Source organism: Balaenoptera borealis, assembly GCF_965194805.1.
Source record: "Balaenoptera borealis genome assembly, chromosome: 2".
Taxonomy (NCBI): domain Eukaryota; kingdom Metazoa; phylum Chordata; class Mammalia; order Artiodactyla; family Balaenopteridae; genus Balaenoptera; species Balaenoptera borealis.
This window is the reverse complement of record NC_138867.1, coordinates 114,147,451-114,168,072: the sequence shown is the minus strand read 5'-3', so window position 1 is coordinate 114,168,072 and position 20,622 is coordinate 114,147,451. Positions and strand designations below refer to the sequence as shown.

Sequence of the window (20,622 nt, the reverse complement as noted above, 5' to 3'; positions counted from 1 at the left end):
CGGTATTGATGAACCTAGTGGCAGGGCAGGAATAAAGACACAGATGTAGAGAATGGACTTGAGGACACAGCGGGGGAAAGGGAAGCTGGGATGAAGTGAGAGAGTAGCATTGACATATATACACTACCAAATGTAAAGTGGATGGCTAGTGGGAAGCAGCCGCATAGCACAGGGAGATCAGCTCGGTGCTTTGTGACCACCTAGAGGGGTGGGATAGGGAGGGTGGGAGGGAGACTCAAGAAGGAGGGGATATGGGGGTATATGTATACATATAGGTGATTCACTTTGTTGTGCAGCAGAAACTAACACAACAGTGTAAAGTAATTATACTCCATTAAAGATATAAAAATACATAAATAAATAAAGTTACTATTAAAAAAAAAAAAAGAAAGCCCAGAGATAAACTCACGCACATATGGTCACCTTATCTTTGACAAAGGAGGCAAGAATATACAGTGGAGAAAAGACAGTCTCTTCAATAAGTGGTGCAGGAAAACTGGACAGCTACATGTAAAAGAATGAAATTAGAACACTTCCTAACACCATACACAAAAGTAAAGTCAAAATGAATTAAGGACCTAAATGTAAGGCCAGACACTATAAAACTCTTAGGGGAAAACATTGGCAGAACACTCTATTACATAAATCACAGCAAGATCCTTTGTGACCCACCTCCTAGAGTAATGGAAATAAAAACAAAAATAAACAAATGGGACCTAATGAAACTTAAAAGCTTTTGCACAGCAAAGGAAACCATAAATAAGACAAAAAGACAACCCTCAGAATGGGAGAAAATATTTGGAAACGAAGCAACTGACAAAGGATTAATCTCCAAAATATACAAGCAGTTCATGCAGCTCAATATCAAAAAAACAAACAACCCAATGCAAAAATGGGCAGAAGACCTAAATAGACATTTCTCCAAAGAAGACATACAGGTGGCCAACAAACACATGAAAAGATGCTCAACATCATTAATCATTAGAGAAATGCAAATCAAAACTACAATGAGGTATCACCTCACACCAGTCAGAATGGCCATCATCAAAAAATCTAGGAACAATAAATGCTGGAGAGGGTGTGGAGAAAAGGGAACCCTCCTGCACTGTTGGTGGGAATGTAAATTGATACAGCCACTATGGAGAACAGTATGGACGTTCCTTAAAAAACTAAAAATAGAATTACCATATGACCCAGCAATCCCACTACTGGGCATATACCCTAAGAAAACCATAATTCAAAAAGACACATGCACCCCAATGTTCATTGCAGCACTATTTACAATAGCCAGGACATGGAACCAACCTAAATGTCCATCAACAGATGAATGGATAAAGAAGATGTGGCACATATATACAATGGAATATTACTCAGCCATAAAAAGGAATGAAATTGAGTTATTTGTAGTGAGGTGGATGGACTTAGAGACTGTCATACAGAGTGAAGTAACTCAGAAAGAGTAGAACAAATACTGTATGCTAAAGCATATATTTGGAATCTAGAAAAATGGTACTGATGAACCTAGTGGCAGGGCAGGAATAAAGACGGAGATGTAGAGAATGGACTTGAGGACACAGTGGGGGAAAGGGAGGCTGGGATGTAGTGAGAGAGTGGCATGGACATATATATACTACCAAATGTATAATAGATAGCTAGTGGGAAGCAGCTGCATAGCATAGGGAGATCAGCTCAGTGCTTTGTGACCACCTAGAGGGGTGGGATAGGGAGGGTGGGAGGGAGGCTCAAGAGGGAGGGGATATGGGGATATATTTATTCATATAGCTGATTCGCTTTGTTGTACAGCAGAAACTAACACAACATTGTAAAGCAGTTATACTCTAATAAAGATGTATAAAAAAAAAAGAAATCTAGTCCCATGGATGTTTACCCAGATCCCCATAGGCTGGTAGCTCCTTCCCTGAGCAAGTTCTGCACTTTCTAGGCCTACAGCCTGGCCCCCTGTAGGTGCCTGATTCTGAATTCCCAAATTCTTTGGGGAAGCAACTCCTAGCCCCCAGTTCAGCTGTCCTGGGCTCTGAATCAAGCTAGAGCTGCCCTCCTGGCCTTGAGGCATTCTGGGCATGGAGAGGACCTCTTGTCAGGGCAGGTACTTGGGCCCTGCCGCTCTGATGGGTGGCAACTGATGCACCCCAAAGAGCAGCAGGCAGGGAGGGAGGCGAGGCTGATGTTCTCACTGCAGCCCAGTGTCTGAAGGTGGTTCTTCAGGCTGAAATGCAGATGAACAAGGACAGTGTGGCCCTTCGTTGCCCAGCTAACAGAGCTTCTCTGTGTGCAAAACAGCAAAGAACTATTTCCTCATGGTGCAGGTTTATTGCCATGAGGTGGAAGGCAGAATGTCATTTTAATTCATCAGGGAACAGGAGTCAAGAATGTGCCAGAGTGCCAGCTCTGGGCACTGAGCTGCAGCTCTGTTAGAGCCTCATCTAGACCTCAATGAATATAAATCAGCACAGAGGTGCAAGGCCCCACCGTTGGCACCTCCAGCTTCCCTGGCCAGCTGGCCAGGCTGGTGTACAGAGGGCATGTAATCCAGAGTCACTTTTGGGGTCCAGTGACATCCCAAAACCCATAGAAGAGCTACAACCCGTGGGTCTGATGGTTCCCCAGGGAACAACTTTTGGATACAAGGCTCTGCTTAATGACAGAAAGACCTTGAGGTCAAACATGGACTGTATGTGTATGAACATGCTGTGTCTGCGTGCCCATGGGTGTCTGCATGACCACATGGGCCAAAGGCCAAGCAGAGGCCTTCGGTCACCAAGCAAGCCAGGCTGAGCTCTGGGATAGGCCTTGGCCAGTGGGGAGGGCTGTGTGCCCTTCACTGGATCCCTGGGCTGTCCCTGCCGGGCGCCAAGACCCAGGCACCTCCAGGCCTTCCCCTCTGACCAGGCTGCCACCACACAATGCACTCAGCAGGCGGCTCGTGCCCTCAGCCTCACAAGGGACAATCTGGGTCACTGCCCCTCCCCCCACTCCCCAAGATGGAAGCCCCTCTTGCCACCAGTCCTTTCTGCTTCCTCCTCCCTGTATAGCCCTGGACTTCCTTTCCCTCAGCCCACCACCATCACCACCTTCCTCTCATGACTCCCGCAGGTCTCCGGCACCTTCATTCCACAGTGATCTCTCTCCTGGCCTTCCCTGTAAAGCGTCTCTTGCCTGAGGACATTGCTCCGCAGCAGCCCTCTAGAGGGAGGCTGCCCATCCCCCACTCACCTGAATCAGGAGGTCATCCCCTACTTTATCCTCGGAGCCCCAGCCTCCATGGGCAAAGGCCCTGCCTCTGGGCAGGGCCAACCTTCCACCTTCCCACGCCCTGTTGCATCTCGGAACGGCTCCACCCTACCCTGCTGTCATCCTGGGGGCCTTCAGCATCTCTGTGGACACCCACCAACCCCCAGGCCTCTTCGTCCCTTGACTTCCTCATCTCCAGCGACCCTTGAATCACTTTAGGCCCCTGCTCCCTTGGTGCCCCATACCCGAAAAAATGGCTACAGCCCCCAATGTCTGATTACTCCCTCACTCCGAGGTGCCCGTCACCTGGCATTCACCTCCCAGAGAGCTCCAGTCTTCTTTCCTGTCCACCTGCTTTACTCTCATCCCTCCCTGACATAGACTCCATAGCCCAGCACCTCAAACACTCCCTTCCCCACTTCTAGGACACATTATAGGGTCTGCCTCTAGCCCACGAACAAGGGGAGTCACTCTCAAGTGTAAAAGGAGTGGTGCCATGATTCCAGGTGCACTTTAGAGATTCCTCCAGCTGCTGAGGCATTTCTGCTCCAGGGCTCTCAGTCGTGTGGGAAGCCATAGCAGGAACCCATGGAAAGGTGAATGGTGATGGAGAAACAATGATGGCTGTTGGAGTGAAAAGATGTGAACAAGCCAAGAACTATCTAGGAGGCCAAGCTATAGGACTTTGAGAGAGAGAGCTCAAAGCCGACACTCAAATTTATGACTTGGCAGTTGACTTGACAGGAGGCACCCATCACCAACAGACAAAATACAGGAGGAGGAGCCAGGTCTTGGGATTTGAGGGTGGGGGTGGGAGGAGAGTGAAGACTTCCAGCTTAGACACGTTGAGTTTGAGGAGTATGTGAGCTATCCAGGAAGCAGTTAGGTCTGAAGTTCAAAGAAAGAGGCGTGGGCAGGTGAAGACCCCCGAAAAGTGCAAAAGGTCACCCAAAGAGAATACAGAGTGAGAAGAGAAGAGAACTCAGGACACAGTCCTGAGAAAACCACACTCATGGGCAAGGCAAAGAAAACACGCACCTGAGAAGTTATGCCTAAGAGGCTGGAGGGAAACCAAGAGAAAGCGGTGACAGGAGGTTGCTGGCAACCTCAGAGGGGCTAGTTACTGGGGAGAGGAGGGAGGAAGCCCGGACACAAATGACAGGTAAGGAAGAGGGACTGGGAGAACAGACACCCCTTCCAGGAGCCTTGCCGTGAAGAGGAGCAGGAGGATGGGACCATGCTGTTTGGGAGGGGACGCACACAGGTACGTGACCACATGAGAACAAGACCTGAATGGACGGGGTCTGCAGGAGGGGGAGCTCTTTAACATGCGCTTATTCTCCACTCAGGCCTGGGGCTCCCTTGGGCTCCCATGGGCTCCCTGAGTGTCGGACCTAAGCCCTAGACAGACAGACACCAGGCTGGGCTAGGGGCAACCTCTCAGCAGAACAGGCTGACACACCCTAACTTGTCGAATAGGTCCAAACCAGCCCCTTCCTGGAGAAGCACGGGTACTGACCAGAGCCAGGGCAAACACACCATGTCCAGGATGAATACCTGAGGGCATGTTTGGGGCACCTCTGAGGTTTGTTCTGAAACCTCTGAGCCAAGTAAAGACTGGCCACCCTCTGCCCTCTCAGCAGGAGCAGCACTTCCAGAGTTGCCTGAACAAGTCATGAGACCCTTCCCATCAAGAGAAGCAGCAGATTTTTCAATCGTTCGGGGAAAGCAGTGAGTGGCCGAAGCCACCAAAAAGCTGGAGACTCCTGGGCATGTAGTCCAAAGGGTCTGGACCATAAGAAAATCAGTCACTTTGCAACATGGGAGAGAGGAAAAGATCAGATGGTCTTGAGTCAGACACACCTTTCGAAGCTCAGCTCCAGCATCTAACTGCTGAGTGACCTTGGGTCTCAATTTCTTCATCTGTAAAATGGAGCTAGTACCTTTCCTAGAATCGTTTTAAGATTAAATGAGATAACACAGGTAAACATCAACCTGCCACACAAGAGGACTCAGTCACTGCATGAGAGTAGCAGAATTATCATTCCATCAGGGGCTGATGGGCAGACTGGCCCTATCACCTGCACTCCCAGAACCACGGCATCCCATGTCACTCACCCGGATGCCGCGGCTATAGGTGACAAGCTTGAGAATGCGCAGGGACTGTACGCCATCGGCGATGTTGAGGTAGGGGTAGTGCTTGCCCTTGATCTTGCGGAGACTGTAGGGGATGAAGATGATGATGATAATGATCACATCTAGCAGGTTGTAGCCATCCTTCCAGTAGTTGATGGGGTCCACGTAGAGCTTCATGCAGAACTCGGAGCTATAGATGGACACAAAGATGAGCTCTGAGACCTAAAGGGGTGGTAAGGGTGAGAGGGTCAGACCAAGCTGTAGACCTTCCCCCTGCCTGGGCCACCCTATCAGGTGTGTGTGTTGGCGGGGCGAGGGTGGGAGCGGGTGCTCCTAAGTCAGCCACAAGACAGAGAAACCCAGGCAGAGTCCCTGGCACACAGTGGACACAATGTGCCTGATTCCCTTCTCTTTCTGTGTCTTGCCTATCCTGTGGTCCTGAGCTTAGGGCTGGGTTTGACTCAGATAGCTTGGGAATGACTGACTGACCGATGGACAGAATGACTATTGAGGCCCGGTGGGAGGTGCATGTCAGGCAACCTGGATTTCCAAAGAGAAGATCCCAAGAGCCTTCTGGCCAACCTGAATACCCAGACTTTTGGGAAAGGAGATGAACTACTCACACATCTACTTTATTTACTCTATTATCACACATACTTAAAATCAGTTAATTAATCTACTTCTGAAGAACATTCTGGTTTTTTTTTCCACTTTTATACTTTATGAAACAATCTTATTCAAATTCTTCTCATGCATCTACAACTCCAGTGGCTTTGATTTTACCAAAAGGTACTTTTTGAGTCATCTAAGTTTTTCCTTATAATCAGTGAATTCATTCAGTGAGGAAGCTTTGATTAAGCATCTACCACATGCCAAGCAAGCACTGTTTCAGGCACAGGGAAATGAGACAGTCAATGAGACAGTCTCATTTTTTTTTTTTAGAAGTTACTTTTTTTTTATTGGGAAACCAATGTAACAAACCCAAACTTATTGAAAATGAAAATCAGTAACTAAGACTCTGCAGGCCCCATCCCCAACCAGCACCAAGGCATCTATTTGGCCTAACCCCAGTTTCTCTAGTCCCCAAAAGAACAACCATGTGAAGAACCCGGGGTCAACCTCAGGGCACACACTGCAACTCCCTCTACCCCACCCTCAACTGACACACACACCCCGGATCAGCAGGCTGGGTCTAGGCCCAAGGAGGGAATAGCGAGGTTTTCTGGGTGGCAGGGAATCACGCCCCAACCTGCTCAAAATCCCAAGTTAGGAAAGGAAGACAGAAGGAAGACTGGCTTGCCCACCCACTCCCTCCCCCCAGTCCCCCCAGACAACAGGCTCACATCCCTGATCGGTAACACTGTGATTCTGAGGTGTCAGTAGGGCTCCCAGTGGCTTCACCAGATTACTGCAAAGGGCCCAGGGGAGGGGGCAGGCATTTACCCTGCCACCTGTTCAGTGTTAGCCAGCCAAGCTGCTGCCCTCAGCTTGTGCTGTGGCCCCTCTCCCCCGCAGACACCCACGGCTGGGGACCAGGCATCCTGCCAGAGAGAAATGAGTCCAGGAGGCCCTTGCTTCCCCAGCCAGGGAGGAAGGATGGCCTGGGAAGCCTGGGACGGCCACACCAGCTTCCTGGCTTCCAAGAAGCTCTTGGGGTGTCGTATCTGCCCGACGCCGACGGCTACGAGAATGAGGGTCTGCAGGATAGATCACCACAGCACGCCGAGGAAGCTGACAGTCTAGTAGGGGAGACGGAAATGAATGTTTAGACAAATACATACATAACATCAGACAGGAAGGAAAGTGAAACAGCCAAAGGGGAGAGAGGGGCTGGCCAGGGTGCGGAGGGGCCGGCATGGCAGCTACTTTAGAAAAGGTGCTGAGTGGAGGCCTTGCTAAAGCCAGGGATGGAGCCATGATAAAAACTGGGAGATTACTCCCCAATGGCAAGTACAAGGACCCTAAGGGGAGAAAGGAACAGCAAAGCCAGCGTGGCAGAACAGAAACGGGTGAGCAGAGCAGGAGATGCAGTTGGAGGGGCGGGCCATGTAGGGAGGGCCTTGTAGGCCTGGTGAGGGCTGTGAACTTTAACCTCAGCCTTGGAGGAGTTTGAGCAAGGGAGTGATGTGAACTGATTTACATTTTTAAGAGATCTCCGTGGAAAAGAGACCGTGGGGGAACTGGCAGGAATAGCAACTGGGAGGCAAGTTAGGGAGGAGGTGATAGATAGTAGAAGAATCATCATCCAGGCAAGAGACGAGGTTAGATTGTATTGGAGTGGGGGACAGTGTGGAGCTGAAGAGAAGAGGACAGATCCCGGAAGTATTTTGAGGGCAGTAATGACAGGACTTGCTGATGGACTCAGGGATGCACAGAGTAGAGAGAAGGCAAGGAAGACTCTAGTGCTTCACACAGAGCAACTGGGTAAACGCCGATACCTTTAACTGAGATGAGTTTGGGGTGGGGTGAAGGGGGGCTAGAGAGAGTTTCTATTTCCATTTCTAGAGGGAAATAGAAAAGTTTTTGAGATACACCACCTTTTAAATATGTCAGATGCTGTCACTGGAAATTGTAACTCAAAGCCACAACTGTCCATTTGGAAAACACGTATACTTATATTTGTGGTCTCCACATGGCAACCATTTACATACACTTTTATGTTTGTTAACTACAATGAAACATTTAATATACACAAAAAGGTATAAAGAATAATATAATGAACAACCATATACCACCACCCAGCTTAAGAAATAAAATATTACCATTACAGGCAGAGCCTCGCATTGATCAGATCCCCTTCCCTTCCCACAAAAGTAATCCTATTTTAAATCTTCAGTAGGTCTTGCTAGTGTATTTTATACTTTTACCACATACGTATCCCTAAAAGTACACAGTATGGTTTTGCATTTTTTATACACTACATAAATTGCATATACATTACAGTTTTCTTTGGGTGATTTTTTTCATTTAAAATTATAAGATTCATCCATGTTGATATATGTAAACCTAGTTTAGTGTTTCACCACTATTTAGCAATTCCACTTATGAAAATACTATGATTTCTTTATCCAGTTACCCACTGAGTGATATTTCGCTTCTTTGTAATTTTTTACTACTGCAAAGAGTATAAAAGTACAAAAAGTTTGAGTCAGGCTGCAGGGCCATTTGAAAAGCGGACTTAAGGTCCTTTGCCCCTGGGCCCTCTTCCCAGCCAGATTGTGGGCAAGATGGCTGGGTGTGCAGCATCCTCGAACCCATGAGCAGATCCTCTGTGCCCCTAGGGACTCCAGCCCCTGCCACAGCAGATTCTGAGCACCCCTTGGGCTCCCAGGTGCTGGGCCGCCAGCACCAACTTCTGGAGCACCCAAAATGGAATTCTCCTGTTTGCTAAGATTCTATTGTGCCTGGTGATTCTGATCTGCCTCGATTGCTGATTGATGATGATCTTTGCTGCTATATTCTTTATCATCCATGTGTGTTACCTGCACACCGAGACATAGGCTATCAACTGGCCTTGGAGTGATTTCTTCCAAAACCACATAGTGGTCATCCTCTACCTGATCACCTCAATCGTTGTCCTTGTTGAGAGAAGAAACCACTCCAAAATCATCACAGGAGTACTGCGTCTAATCGCTGGGTGCCTACGTGGCCATGATGCCCGCGTTACCTTCCCCTTGAGGCGGCAGACACAGCTGCCCCACTAACCCTGCAGATTGCCAGCTGTAGTTGAACTCCCTTCATTTCTCTCTGAAACCTGCAAATAACACCTCCATCAAAATAACCCCCTGCCCTTACAACACTCCCAACCAACTCGTAGCCCCATGTTTTACTGTACACATGGGTAGTTTTTCTCTGTTACGCACCTAGGAGTGGAATTACCTGGTTGTAGAATATGAGCATCTTCAGCTTCACTGGATATTGCCAAATTGTTTTCTGAAGCTATGGTACTAACTTACTTTAATATCAACAATGCTCCTTTTTTTTTTTTTTAGCATTTTTAAAAAAATATTTATTTTATTTTTGGCTGTGTTGGGTCTTCGTTTCTGTGCGAGGGCTTTCTCTAGTTGCGGCAAGCGGGGGCCACTCTTCATCGCGGTGCACAGGCCTCTCACTATCTCGGCCTCTCTTGTTGCGGAGCACAGGCTCCAGATGCGCAGGCTCAGTAGTTGTGGCTCACGGGCCTAGTTGCTCTGTGGCATGTGGGATCTTCCCAGACCACAGCTCGAACCCGTGTCCCCTGCATTGGCAGGCAGATTCTCAACCGCTGCGCCACCAGGAAAGCCCCTCCTTTTTTTTTTTAATTTCTATTGGAGTATAGTTGTTTCGCAATGTTATGTTAGTTTCTGCTGTACAGCAAAGTGAATCAGTTATACGTATACATATATCCCCTCTTTTTTAGATTTCCTTCCCATTTAGGTCACCACAGAGCATTGAGTAGAGTTCCCTGTGCTATACATTAGGTTCTCATTAGTTATCTATTTTATACATAGTAGTATATATATATGTCTATCCCAATCTCCCAATTCATCCCACCCCCACCCCTCCCCGCCTTGGTATCCATAAGTTTGTTCTCTACATCTGTGTCTCTATTTCTGCTTTGCAAATAAGTTCATCTGTACCATTTTTCTAGATTCCACATGTAAGCGATATTATACAATATTTGTTTTTCTCTTTCTGACTTACTTCTGAACAATGCTTTATTTTTTTTTTAACATCCTTACCAATACTTCCTACAGTTGGACTTCTTAATTTTTGTCAATCTGATGAATATGAAATGGTATCTTATTTTTCATTTTGTCATTTCTCTAATTATTAATGAAGTTGGGCATCTTTTTATATGTTTAAATTGTAAATTGCCTGTTCCTAATCTGTTGCCAAATTTTCTGCTAGATTGTTTTGTCTTTTTCTTATTGATTTGGAAGACAATATATCACATACTTTGAATCCTAATCCTTTACCTGTTATATGTGTTTCAAATAGCATCTCCTACACTGATTTATCTTTTCACCTCTTTAATGATCTTTTGATGAATAGAAATTTAAAGTTTTAACGGAATCAAATTAACCAAACTTTTTCTCCATGGCTTATGTATTTCGTACCTTAAGATACCTTTCCCTCCTGAGATCATATAAATCTATATTTTCTTCTAAAAATTTTAAAGTTTCACTTTTCAAGTTAGGTCTTTTAGCTGTGTATGCTGGAAGGTAAATATCCAATTGTGTTTTTTCTCTCCACATGTACTGTTTAATGAAGAATTTATCTTCCACCACTCATTTGCAGTGCCATCTGACAGGGGCCAGGTTTTCATACAAGCCAGGTCTGTTTCTGAGCACTCTATCCTGTTCCATTGGTCTATTTGTCTATCCACGCATCATCACCCTGCTTTAATTACTGCAGCATTATAGGAAGTCTTATTACCTGGTAAGTCAAGACTTCTCCCCTTTTCACTTTCAAAACCATCTTGGTTTTTTATATTTCATTCTTTTATCTAAATTTTAGCATCAGCTTTTGGCGACCCATAAAAAAATCCTGCCAGACTTCTTATTGGAATTTTATTGATATAATAGCTTAATTAGGGAAGACTGCATCTTGAAGAAACTAAGCCTTTCTATGCATGATCTGATATACCCTTCCATTTCTTTGTCTTCTTTAATGACCTTTATAGATTTTTTCCTCCTTAAAAATCACACAAAACTTTAATTAGCTTTGCCTCTAAGTACTTTCTGTATTTTTTTTTTTTTAATAAATAAATTTATTTATTTATTTATTTTTGGCTGTGTTGGGTCTTCGTTTCTGTGCAAGGGCTTTCTCCAGTTGCGGTGCGCGGGCCTCTCACTGTCGCGGCCTCTCTTGTTGCGGAGCACAGGCTCCAGATGTGCAGGCTCAGTAGTTGTGGCTCACGGGCTTAGTTGCTCCGCGGCATGTGGGATCTTCCCAGACCAGGGCTCGAACCCGTGTCCCCTGCATTGGCAGGCAGATTCTCAACCACTGCGCCACCAGGGAAGCCCTACTTTCTGTATTTTATTAGAAGTGCTATCATTTTTGTTGCTGACATATTAAATATATTTTATTTATTAATCATTTATTAACTTCATTAATTGTATTAACTTTATTAATAATTCTTCCAGATTCTTTTGGGATTTCTATACAGAAATCATAACACCTGTGAATAATGACAGTCTTTTAAAACTTTGTTTCTAATCCTTAATGTTTTTTATTCCTTTTCCTTGTATTATACATTGGCTAAGACGCTAATACAAATCTTGTCAGTAATAACTGGACTACACCTTTAAAGGGAATACTGTTACAGTTTCACCACTGAGTGTGAATTTTGATGTAGGTTTTTCATAGGTACTCTTAATCACTTAAAACAAATCCTTTCTACTCCTAGTTTGCTAAATTTTTATCATGAAAGATATTCATGATAAACTTTTTTCTACATCTCTTAAAGTGATTTTATTGGGGTTTTTACTCTTAATATTTTAAGCTGGTTAATAAAATTTCTAGATTTTTCTAACATTCACATTCCTGGAAAACCCCAACTTGGCAATGCTATATTACTTTCCTCATATATTTTTTTAAATTCAGTTTCCTAATATTCTGTTTGGGATTTTTATGCCCAAGCTCATGACACTTGGTGTAATTTTCCTTTTTCATATGGTCATTGTCTAGTTTTGTTTTGGCATGACGGATATACAGTTGTCCCTTGGTATTCCCAGAGGATTGGTTCCAGGACTCCCCTCCCATGGATAACAAAATCCAAGGATGCTCAAGTCCCTCATATAAAAAGGCACAGTATTTGTATATAACCTATGCACATCCTCCCCACGTACTTTAAAACATCTCTAGATTACTTATAGTACTATACTTGACCTTAGCCAAAAGGCCGAGAAGCGATCTAGATTACATATAGTAATCTAATACTAATACAACATAAATGCTATCTAAATAGTGGTAAGTACAATGTAAATTCTATGTAAATAGTTGCCAGGCAAGCGGCAAATTCAAATTTTGCTTTTTGAAATTTTCTGTAACTTTTTTTCTTAGAATACTTTTGATCCCTGGTTGGTTGAATCCACGGATTTGGAAACCACGATACATAGGGCCAACAGTACTGGCTTAACAAAATGAACTGTCTGTGGGCGGGGCAGATATGCTCATTTATCTAATCACTAAAAGCATTTTATATGTTTGGAATTATATCTTCCATGAACGTAAAACCATCTGGTTCAAGTGAGTTTATTTTTGTTTTAGGAGATGGAAAATTTTCACTACTAATCCAATGCTTTATAAACACTAAAGGACATATATGAACACATATTTTTTCAAGTATTTCCTTTTTTATTGAGAGTTTTATAATTTTTTTCTATAAAATTATCTTATTTCAGCTAGGTTTTCAAATTTATTGCCATAAAATTATTAGATTTCTGACATCTATTGTAAATAGTGGTAAACGCAATTTCTCATTTTAATCCCTAACATGATTCAGGGCTTGACTGACAACTTATCATGATTGTCTCATCAATAAAGTTATTTTATAATTATTTTCTATGATCTAACTTTTGGCTTTGTTGATCTGTTTGTGTTGAATCTTTGTTTTCCATTTCATTAATTTTTGCTCTTACCTATTTCCTTTTTTCTACTTTCCTTTTTTTTTCCAATACTTTTCCTTCCTTTTTCTCCCTTTGGATTTTATTCTGTTGCTCTTTTCCAACAGGTCAGCTCAATAATTTTTAAAATTGAGATATAATTCATGTACCATAAAATTCATCATTTTAAAGTGTAGAATTCAGTGGGGAGGGGGTTCATTTTGAGTATTTATTATCTTTAGGTTTTGATTGTGGTAAAATATACATACCATGAAATTGATAATTTTAAAGCATTTTTAGGTATACAACTAATTCAGTGGTATTAAGTACATTCACATTATTATGCAATTATCCCCACTATCCACTCCAAGAACTATTTCACCATCCTAAACAAAAACTCTGTATCTAATAAACAATAATTCCCATTCTCCTCTCTAGCCACCTCATAGTAAACTCTATTCTACTTTCTGTATGAATTTGCCTATTCTAGGTACTTCATATAAGTGCAACCATATAATTTTTGCCCTTTGTGTGTCTAGTTTATATATCACTCAGCATGATGCTTTCAAGGTTCACCCACATTGTAGCATGTATCACAATTGCTTTCCTTTTTAGGGCTGAATAATATTCCATTTTATGAATATACCACATCTTCTTTATCCATTCACTGGTTGATGGATACATGGGTTGCTCCCACCTTTTGGCTATTGAGAATAACACTCCTATGAACATTGGTGTGCAACTATCTGTATGAGTCCCTGTTTTCAATTTTTGGGGGTATACACCTGGAAGTGGAATTGCTGGATCATATGGTAATTCTATGATTAACTTTTTGAGGAAATACCAAACTAGTTTCTATAGTGGCTGCATGATATCACATTCCAATCAGCAATGCACAAGGGTTCTAATTTCTCCACATTCTCATCAACACCTGTTATTTTCCATTTTATGGGGGGAGGGGTTTTGTTTGTTTTTATACTAGCTGTCCTAATGGGTGTGAAGTTGTATCTCATTGTGGTTTTGATTTGCATTTCCAATTCTAATGACTAGTGATGTTGAACATCTTTTCATGCGCTTACTGGTCATTTGTATATCTGCTTTGGAGAAATGCCTATTCAAGTCCTTTGCCTGTTTTTGAATTGGGTTTTTGTTGTTGTTGTTGTTGAGTTGTGGAAATTCTTTATATATTCTAGATATTAATCCCTTACCAGATATATAATTTGCAAATATTTTCTCCTATTCTGTGGGTCATATGTTTACTCTCTTGATTGTATCCTTAGATTCACAAATGTTTTTAATTTTGATGAAGTCCAATTTATCTATTTTTTCTTTTGTTTCCTGTGCTTTTGATGTCATATCTAAGAATCCATTGCCAAATCCAAGGTCATAAAGATTTACCCCTATGTTTTCTTCTAAGAGTTTCTTCTAGCTTATATATTTTGGATTTTGATCCATTTTCAGTTAATTTTTGTGTGTGTGTACCTGCATTGGGTCTTTGTTGCTGCACGTGGGCTTTCTCTAGTTGCGGCAAGTGGGGGCTACTCTTTGTTGCAGTGTGAGGGCTTCTCATTGCAGTGGCTTCTCTTGTTGTGGAGCACGGGCTCCAGGCATGCAGGCTTCAGTAGATGTGGCATGTGGGCTCAGTAGTTGTGGCTTGCGGGCTCTAGAGAGCAGGCTCTGTAGTTGTGGTGCAAGGGCTTACTTGCTCCACAACATGTGGGATCTTCCTGGACCAGGGATCGAACCTGTGTCCCCTGCATTGGCAGGCAGATTCTTAACCACTGCACCACTAGGGAAGCCCCAAGTTAATTTTTATATATAGTGTGAGGCAGGGGTCTAACTTTACTCTTTTGCATGTGGATATCAAGTTGTCCTACCACCATTTGATGAAAAGATTATTTTTCTCCCCCTGAAAAGTCTTGGCACCCTTGTCAAAAGTCAATTGGCCATAGATATTTGGATTTATTTCTAGAATCTCAATTCTATTCCATAGGTCTATGTCTGTCCTTATGTGAGTACCACACTCTTTTCATTATTGTATCTTTGTAGTAAGTTTTGAAGTCAGAAAGTGCAAGTCCTCCAATTTTGTTCTTCATTTTCAATGTTGTCTTGGCTATTCACATTCATATGAATTTAAGGATCTGCTTTTCAATTTCTTTTTGTAAAGGCTGTTGAAATTTTGATAGGGATTGAATTGAATTTGTAGATCACTTTGGATAGTCCTCTTAACAAGTTTTGTAATCCATGAATATAGGATGTCTTTCCATTTATTTAGGTCTTATTTAATTTCTTTCAGCAAAGTTGTATAATTTTCAGTATATACATCTCTCATCTCCTTGGCTAAATTTATTCCTAGGTATTTTATTATTTTGAATGCTATTATAAATGGAATTTTCTTAATTTCCTTTTCAGATTGTTCATATTAGTGTATAGAAATACAACTAATTTTTGTTGTTAATCTTGTATCCTGCAACTGTGCTGAATTCATTTAATAGCTCTAATAGTTGAGTTTGTATATGTGTGCATTCTTTAGGATTTTCTATATATAAGATCAAGTCATCTACAAATAAAGATAATTTCAGTTCTTCCTTTCCAATTTGGATAACTTTTAGCTCTTTTTCTTGCCTAAATGCTCTGGCTAGAACTTCCAGTACAATGTTGAATAATGATGAAAGCAGGCATCTGTCTTGTTCCTGATCTTAGGGGAAAGATTTTCAGTCTTCCACCATTGAGTATGATGTTAGTTATGGATTTCTTCATAATTACCCATTATCAGGTCAAGAAATTTTCCTTCTATTTCTAGTTCAAATTGTTTGTTTGGTTGGTTTTTTAATCATGAAAGGGTGTTGGATTTTGCCAAATGCTTTTTCAGCATCTACTGAGATAATTATATCAATTGTTTCCTTCATCCTATTGATGTATTACATTCATTGACTTTTTCTATGTTGAACCACCCTTGCATTCCTGGGATAAATCCCACTTGGTCATGGTGTATAATCTTTTTAAGCATGCTGCTGGGTTCAGATGTAAGTATCTCAAGTATTATTGCACCTATATTCATAGGGGATGTTGGTCTCTAGTTTTCTTGTGATGTCTTTGGCTTTGGTCTCAGGGTAATGTTGGCCTCACGGAATGAATTCAGAAATATTCCCTCCTTTTCTATTTTTGGAAGAGTTTGAGAAGGATTGGCGTTCATTCTTTTTTAAATGCAGAGTAAAATTAACTAGTGAAGACGTCTGGTCCTGTGCATTGCTTTGTTGGGAGGTTTTTTTGATTAGTGATTCTATCTCTTTATTTATAGGTCTGTTTCAGTATGTCTGTTTTCTGTTTCTTCTTGAGTCAGTTTGGTAGTTGGTATGTTTCCAGGATTTTGTCCATTTCATCTAGGTTATCTAATTTGTTGGTGTACAAAGTGTTCATAGTATTCTGCTATAAAACTTTTCTTTTCTATAAGGTCATTTGTAATGTCCCAACTTTCATTTCTGTTATTAGTAATTTAAGTCTTCTTTTTCTTAGTCAATCTAGCTAAAGGCTTATGAATTTTGTTGATCTTTTCAAAGAACTGAATTTTTATTTTATTGACTTTCCTCTATTATTTCTCTATTTTGTTTCTCACTCTAATCTTTTTCGTTTCCTTTCTTCTGCTAGTTTTGGGTATAGTTTGCTCCTCTTTTTCTAGTTCCTTAAGGTGTAAAATTAGGTTATTAATTTGAGATCTTTCTTCTTTTCTAATGCAGGCATTTACGGGTATAAATATCACTCTGAGCACTGCTTCTGTTGCAACCTGTAAGTTTCATTATGTTGTATTTTCATGTTCATTTGTCTTAAAGTATTTTCTAAATTCCTTTGTGATTTCTTCTTTGACCTATTGGTTATTTAAGAATGTGTTGTTTAAATTCCATATATTTGGAAATTTTCCAGTTTTCCTGCTGTTGCTGATTTTTAGTTTTACTCCATAGTTGTCAGAAAAAATACTCTGTATGATTTCAATATTTTTTAATTTACTGAGACTTGTTTTGTTGCCTAACATATGGTCTATCCTGTAGAATGCTCCATAGGTACTTGAGAAAAACTATTATATCTTATTGATGAACTGACCCTATTGTCAATACATAATGTCCTTCTTTGTCTCTTGTAACATTTTACTTTAATGTCTATTTTGTCTGATATGAGTATACCCAACCCAGCTCTCTTTTGGTTTCTATTTGCATGGAATACCTTCTTGTATTTTTCACTTTCAACCTATTTGTATCTGGATCTCAAGTGAATCTCTTGTAGACAGAATATACTTGGATTTTTTTAAGAATCAATTCTGTCTTAATTGGACAGTTTAATTCATTTACATTTAAAGTAATTACTGATAAGGAAGAAACTACTTCTGCCATTTTGCTATTTATTTAATATATGTCACATCTTTTTTGTTCCTCAGCTCCTCCATTACTGCTTTCTTTGGTGTTTTGGGGGTTTTTTTTTTTTTGTAGTGTACCACTATGATTCTTTTCTCATTTCTATTTCTGCATTTTTAAGTTATTTTCTTGGTGGTTATCCTTGAGATTACATTCAACCTCTTAAATGTACAATAATCCATTTTTAACTAATACAACCTTAGCTTCAATAGTATATTAACAATTCTGTTCCTACACAGCTCCATCCCCCTCTTCATGTTTCTGTTGTCACAAAATACATCTGAATACACTGAGTGCCCATTAACTATCTATAATTATTGTTTTATGCATTCATATTTTAAACCATACAAAGAAAGGAGTTACGAACCCAAAATACAATACTGGCTTTTATATTCACCTATGTAGTTACATTTATCAGTGTTCTTTATTTTGTCATAGGGCTTAAGTTACTATCTAGTTTCATTTCCACCTAAAGGACTATCTTTAGCATTTCTTGTAGCACAGGTCTACCAGAAGCAAACTCCCTCAGCTTTTGTTTATCTGGAAATATCTTAATTTCTTCGTCATTTTTTGAAGGATAGTTTTGCTGGATATAGAATTCTTGGTTGACAATATTTTTCTTTCAGTACTTTAAATATGTCATTTCACTGCCACTGTCCTCACAGTTTCTGAGGAGAAATCAGCTGTTAATCTTCTGGAGGATTCCTTGTATGTAACAAGTTGCTTCTCTCTTGCTGCTTTCAGGATTCTGTCTTTGTCTTTGACTTTTGACAGCTTGATTATAATGTGTCTCAGTGTGGATCTCTTTGTTTCTCCTTCTTGGAATTCACTGAGATTCTTGGATGTATATATTCTTTATCAAATTTGCAAGGTTTTGGGCCATTATTTCATCAAATATTCGTTCTTCCTCTTTCTCTCTCTCCTCTCCTTCTGGAATGCGTGTGTATGTTGATATGCTTGATGGCGTCCCTCAAGTTTCTTAGACTCTGTTCATTTTTCATCATTCTTTTTTCTTTCTGCTCCTCAGGCTGAGTAAGTCCAACTGATTTGTCTTCAAGTTCCCTGATTATTTCACTGATTATTTCTTCTGGCTGCTCAAATCTGCTCTTGAACCCTCTAGTGAATTTTTTAATTATTATATTTTCAGCTCCAGAATTTGTTTCATTCCTTTTTATAATTTCTATTTACTGACATACTCTATTTCCTGAAACACTGTTCTCCTGGTTACCTTTCGCTCTTTGCCTGTGGTTTCCTTTAGGTCTCTGAGCATATTTTACATAGTTGACTTTAAGTCTCTGTCTAGTAATTCCAATGTCTGTGGTTCCTCAGGGACAGTTTCTGTTCATTTCTCCTGTGTAAAAGCCATCCTTTCTTGTTTCTTTGCATGCTTCATAATATTTTTTTGAAAACTGTACATTTTGAATTGTACAATGTGGTAACTCTGGAAATTAAATTCTTCCCTCTCCTCAGGGTTTGTCTTTGTTGCTTTTTGTGGATAGTAGCTGTTTGTTTAGTGACTTGTCTAAACAATTTTTGTAAAGACTGTATTCTTTGTAATGCATGGTCTCTGAAGTCTCTTCTTCTGTAGTTTCTGGTCAGCTAGTAAACAGAGATTTTCTTAAATGCCTCAGGCAAAAAGAGGGAAGGGAGGGAAGGAGAAAGAAGAAAGAAAGTAAGGAAGGAAAGAAGGAAGGAAGAGAAAAGGAGAGAGGAAGGGAGGGAGAAGAAAAACTCTCCTGGTCTTTGCAGATGGGCTCTGTGTTGAGGAATTCCTTTAGTGCTAAGCCAGGCCACTTACAACTGTACGTTAGCATTCACTTTGGCCTTGTGCTGAGCCTAAAGATCAGTCACAGTGAAAGCTTGGGATGTTCTCAGTTATTTCCTAAGCATGTGTCTTGTCCTGTGAATGTATGGCATACATGGGAGTTTTTCAATGTCCTCTTTTTCCAAAGAATCTCTCTCCCTGGATTTTCCTCTCAGGCTTTCAGCATATCTATTTTTTGCCTCGAGTGTTATTTTTTTGCTCCAGGTGGCAGTGGGTCATTCATTTGTCTTTCAGTGGTTTTGAGAAATACCCTCTGCATAGCCACCTTTCTGTCCTGAGAAAGTTCCAGATTATCCAAAACAAAGAGAATAGCTTTGGATCAGTCCTTCAGTCAGCCCTCAGATAGGTCAAAACAGACAAACAATTGTTTAAGAACAAAGTCTGCTCTGTTGTTTCTGGTCCCACATGGGGAACACAGGCTGCCATCTTCAGAACCATCACCATGCTGAGGAGGGGTGTGGGCCAAAGACAAGTAAAAATGCTACAAAGTTTTCCTACCTTTTTTAAGTTGCACCTTTCTTGATTCAGTGTTCACTCAGTTACTATAAACCTTTGGCTATTTTCCAGAGTTCTGACAGTTTTGCCCCCTTTTTAGGTGTTTCTGTGGACTGATGGCCTCTTGGAGCTACCTACTGTGCATTTTCACTGACATCACTCCTCTCCAGTTTTTCTTTTTTTCCTCTCCATTTTTGAAGGACAGTTTTTTCTAGGTATTGAATTCTTGTTTGACAGTCTTTCTTTCAGCACTTTGAATATGACATCCCTTGCCTTCTGGCCCCTGTGGTTTCGGATGAGAAATCAGCTATTCCTTTTATTGAGGATCCCTTTTATGTAATGAATCACTTCTCTATTGATGGTCTCAAATTCTCCCTTTGTCTTTGTCTTTCAACAAATTGTTTATAGTGTGTCTAGGTGGATCTCTGAGTTTATCCTACTAGGAGTTTGTTGATCTTCTTGCATGTGCAGATTAATATTTTTCATAAAACCTGGGGAGTTTTTGGCCATTATTTCTTCACATATTCTTTCTACCCTTTCTCTCCTCTCCTTCTGTGACACCTATTGCATGCATGTTTGTATGCTTGATGGTGTTTCATGGTTCTCTGCTCATTTTTATTTATTCATTTTACTTTCTGTTCCTCACACTGGAAATCTCAATTGACCTATCTTTCTGTTCTTTAATTCTTTCTACCACTAGCTCAAATCTGCTGTTGAAGTCCTCTCGTGAATTCTTCATTTCAATTATTGTACTTTTCAACTACAGGATTTTTGTTTGGCTCTTTTTAATAATTTCTCTTTACTCATATTCTCTATTTGGTGAGACACTGCTCTCATACTTTCCTTTAGTTCTTTAGATTTGGGGGGTTTTTTTTCAGTTCTTTGAACATATTTATAACAGCTGGTTTGAAATCCTAAG

The 20,622-nt window shown here is 41.1% G+C and overlaps 1 protein-coding gene across 3 annotated transcripts in view; it reads right to left on the bottom strand.

Moving 5' to 3' along the window:
- CATSPER3 (cation channel sperm associated 3) overlaps positions 1-20,622 on the bottom strand; it is a 58,452-nt gene that overhangs the window by 25,986 nt on the left and 11,844 nt on the right. For 2 of the 3 annotated variants that reach the window (XR_014241723.1, XM_082381420.1), the window contains exon 2: positions 5,371-5,578. Coding sequence is in view for 2 of the 3 variants with exons in the window: in XM_082381420.1 (XP_082237546.1) it covers positions 5,371-5,578 (208 nt within the window). In the remaining variant the exon portion in view is untranslated. Of the gene's footprint in view, positions 1-5,370; positions 5,611-20,622 lie in introns of all 3 variants that reach the window. The other variant, XM_082381421.1, reaches the window with a different exon arrangement.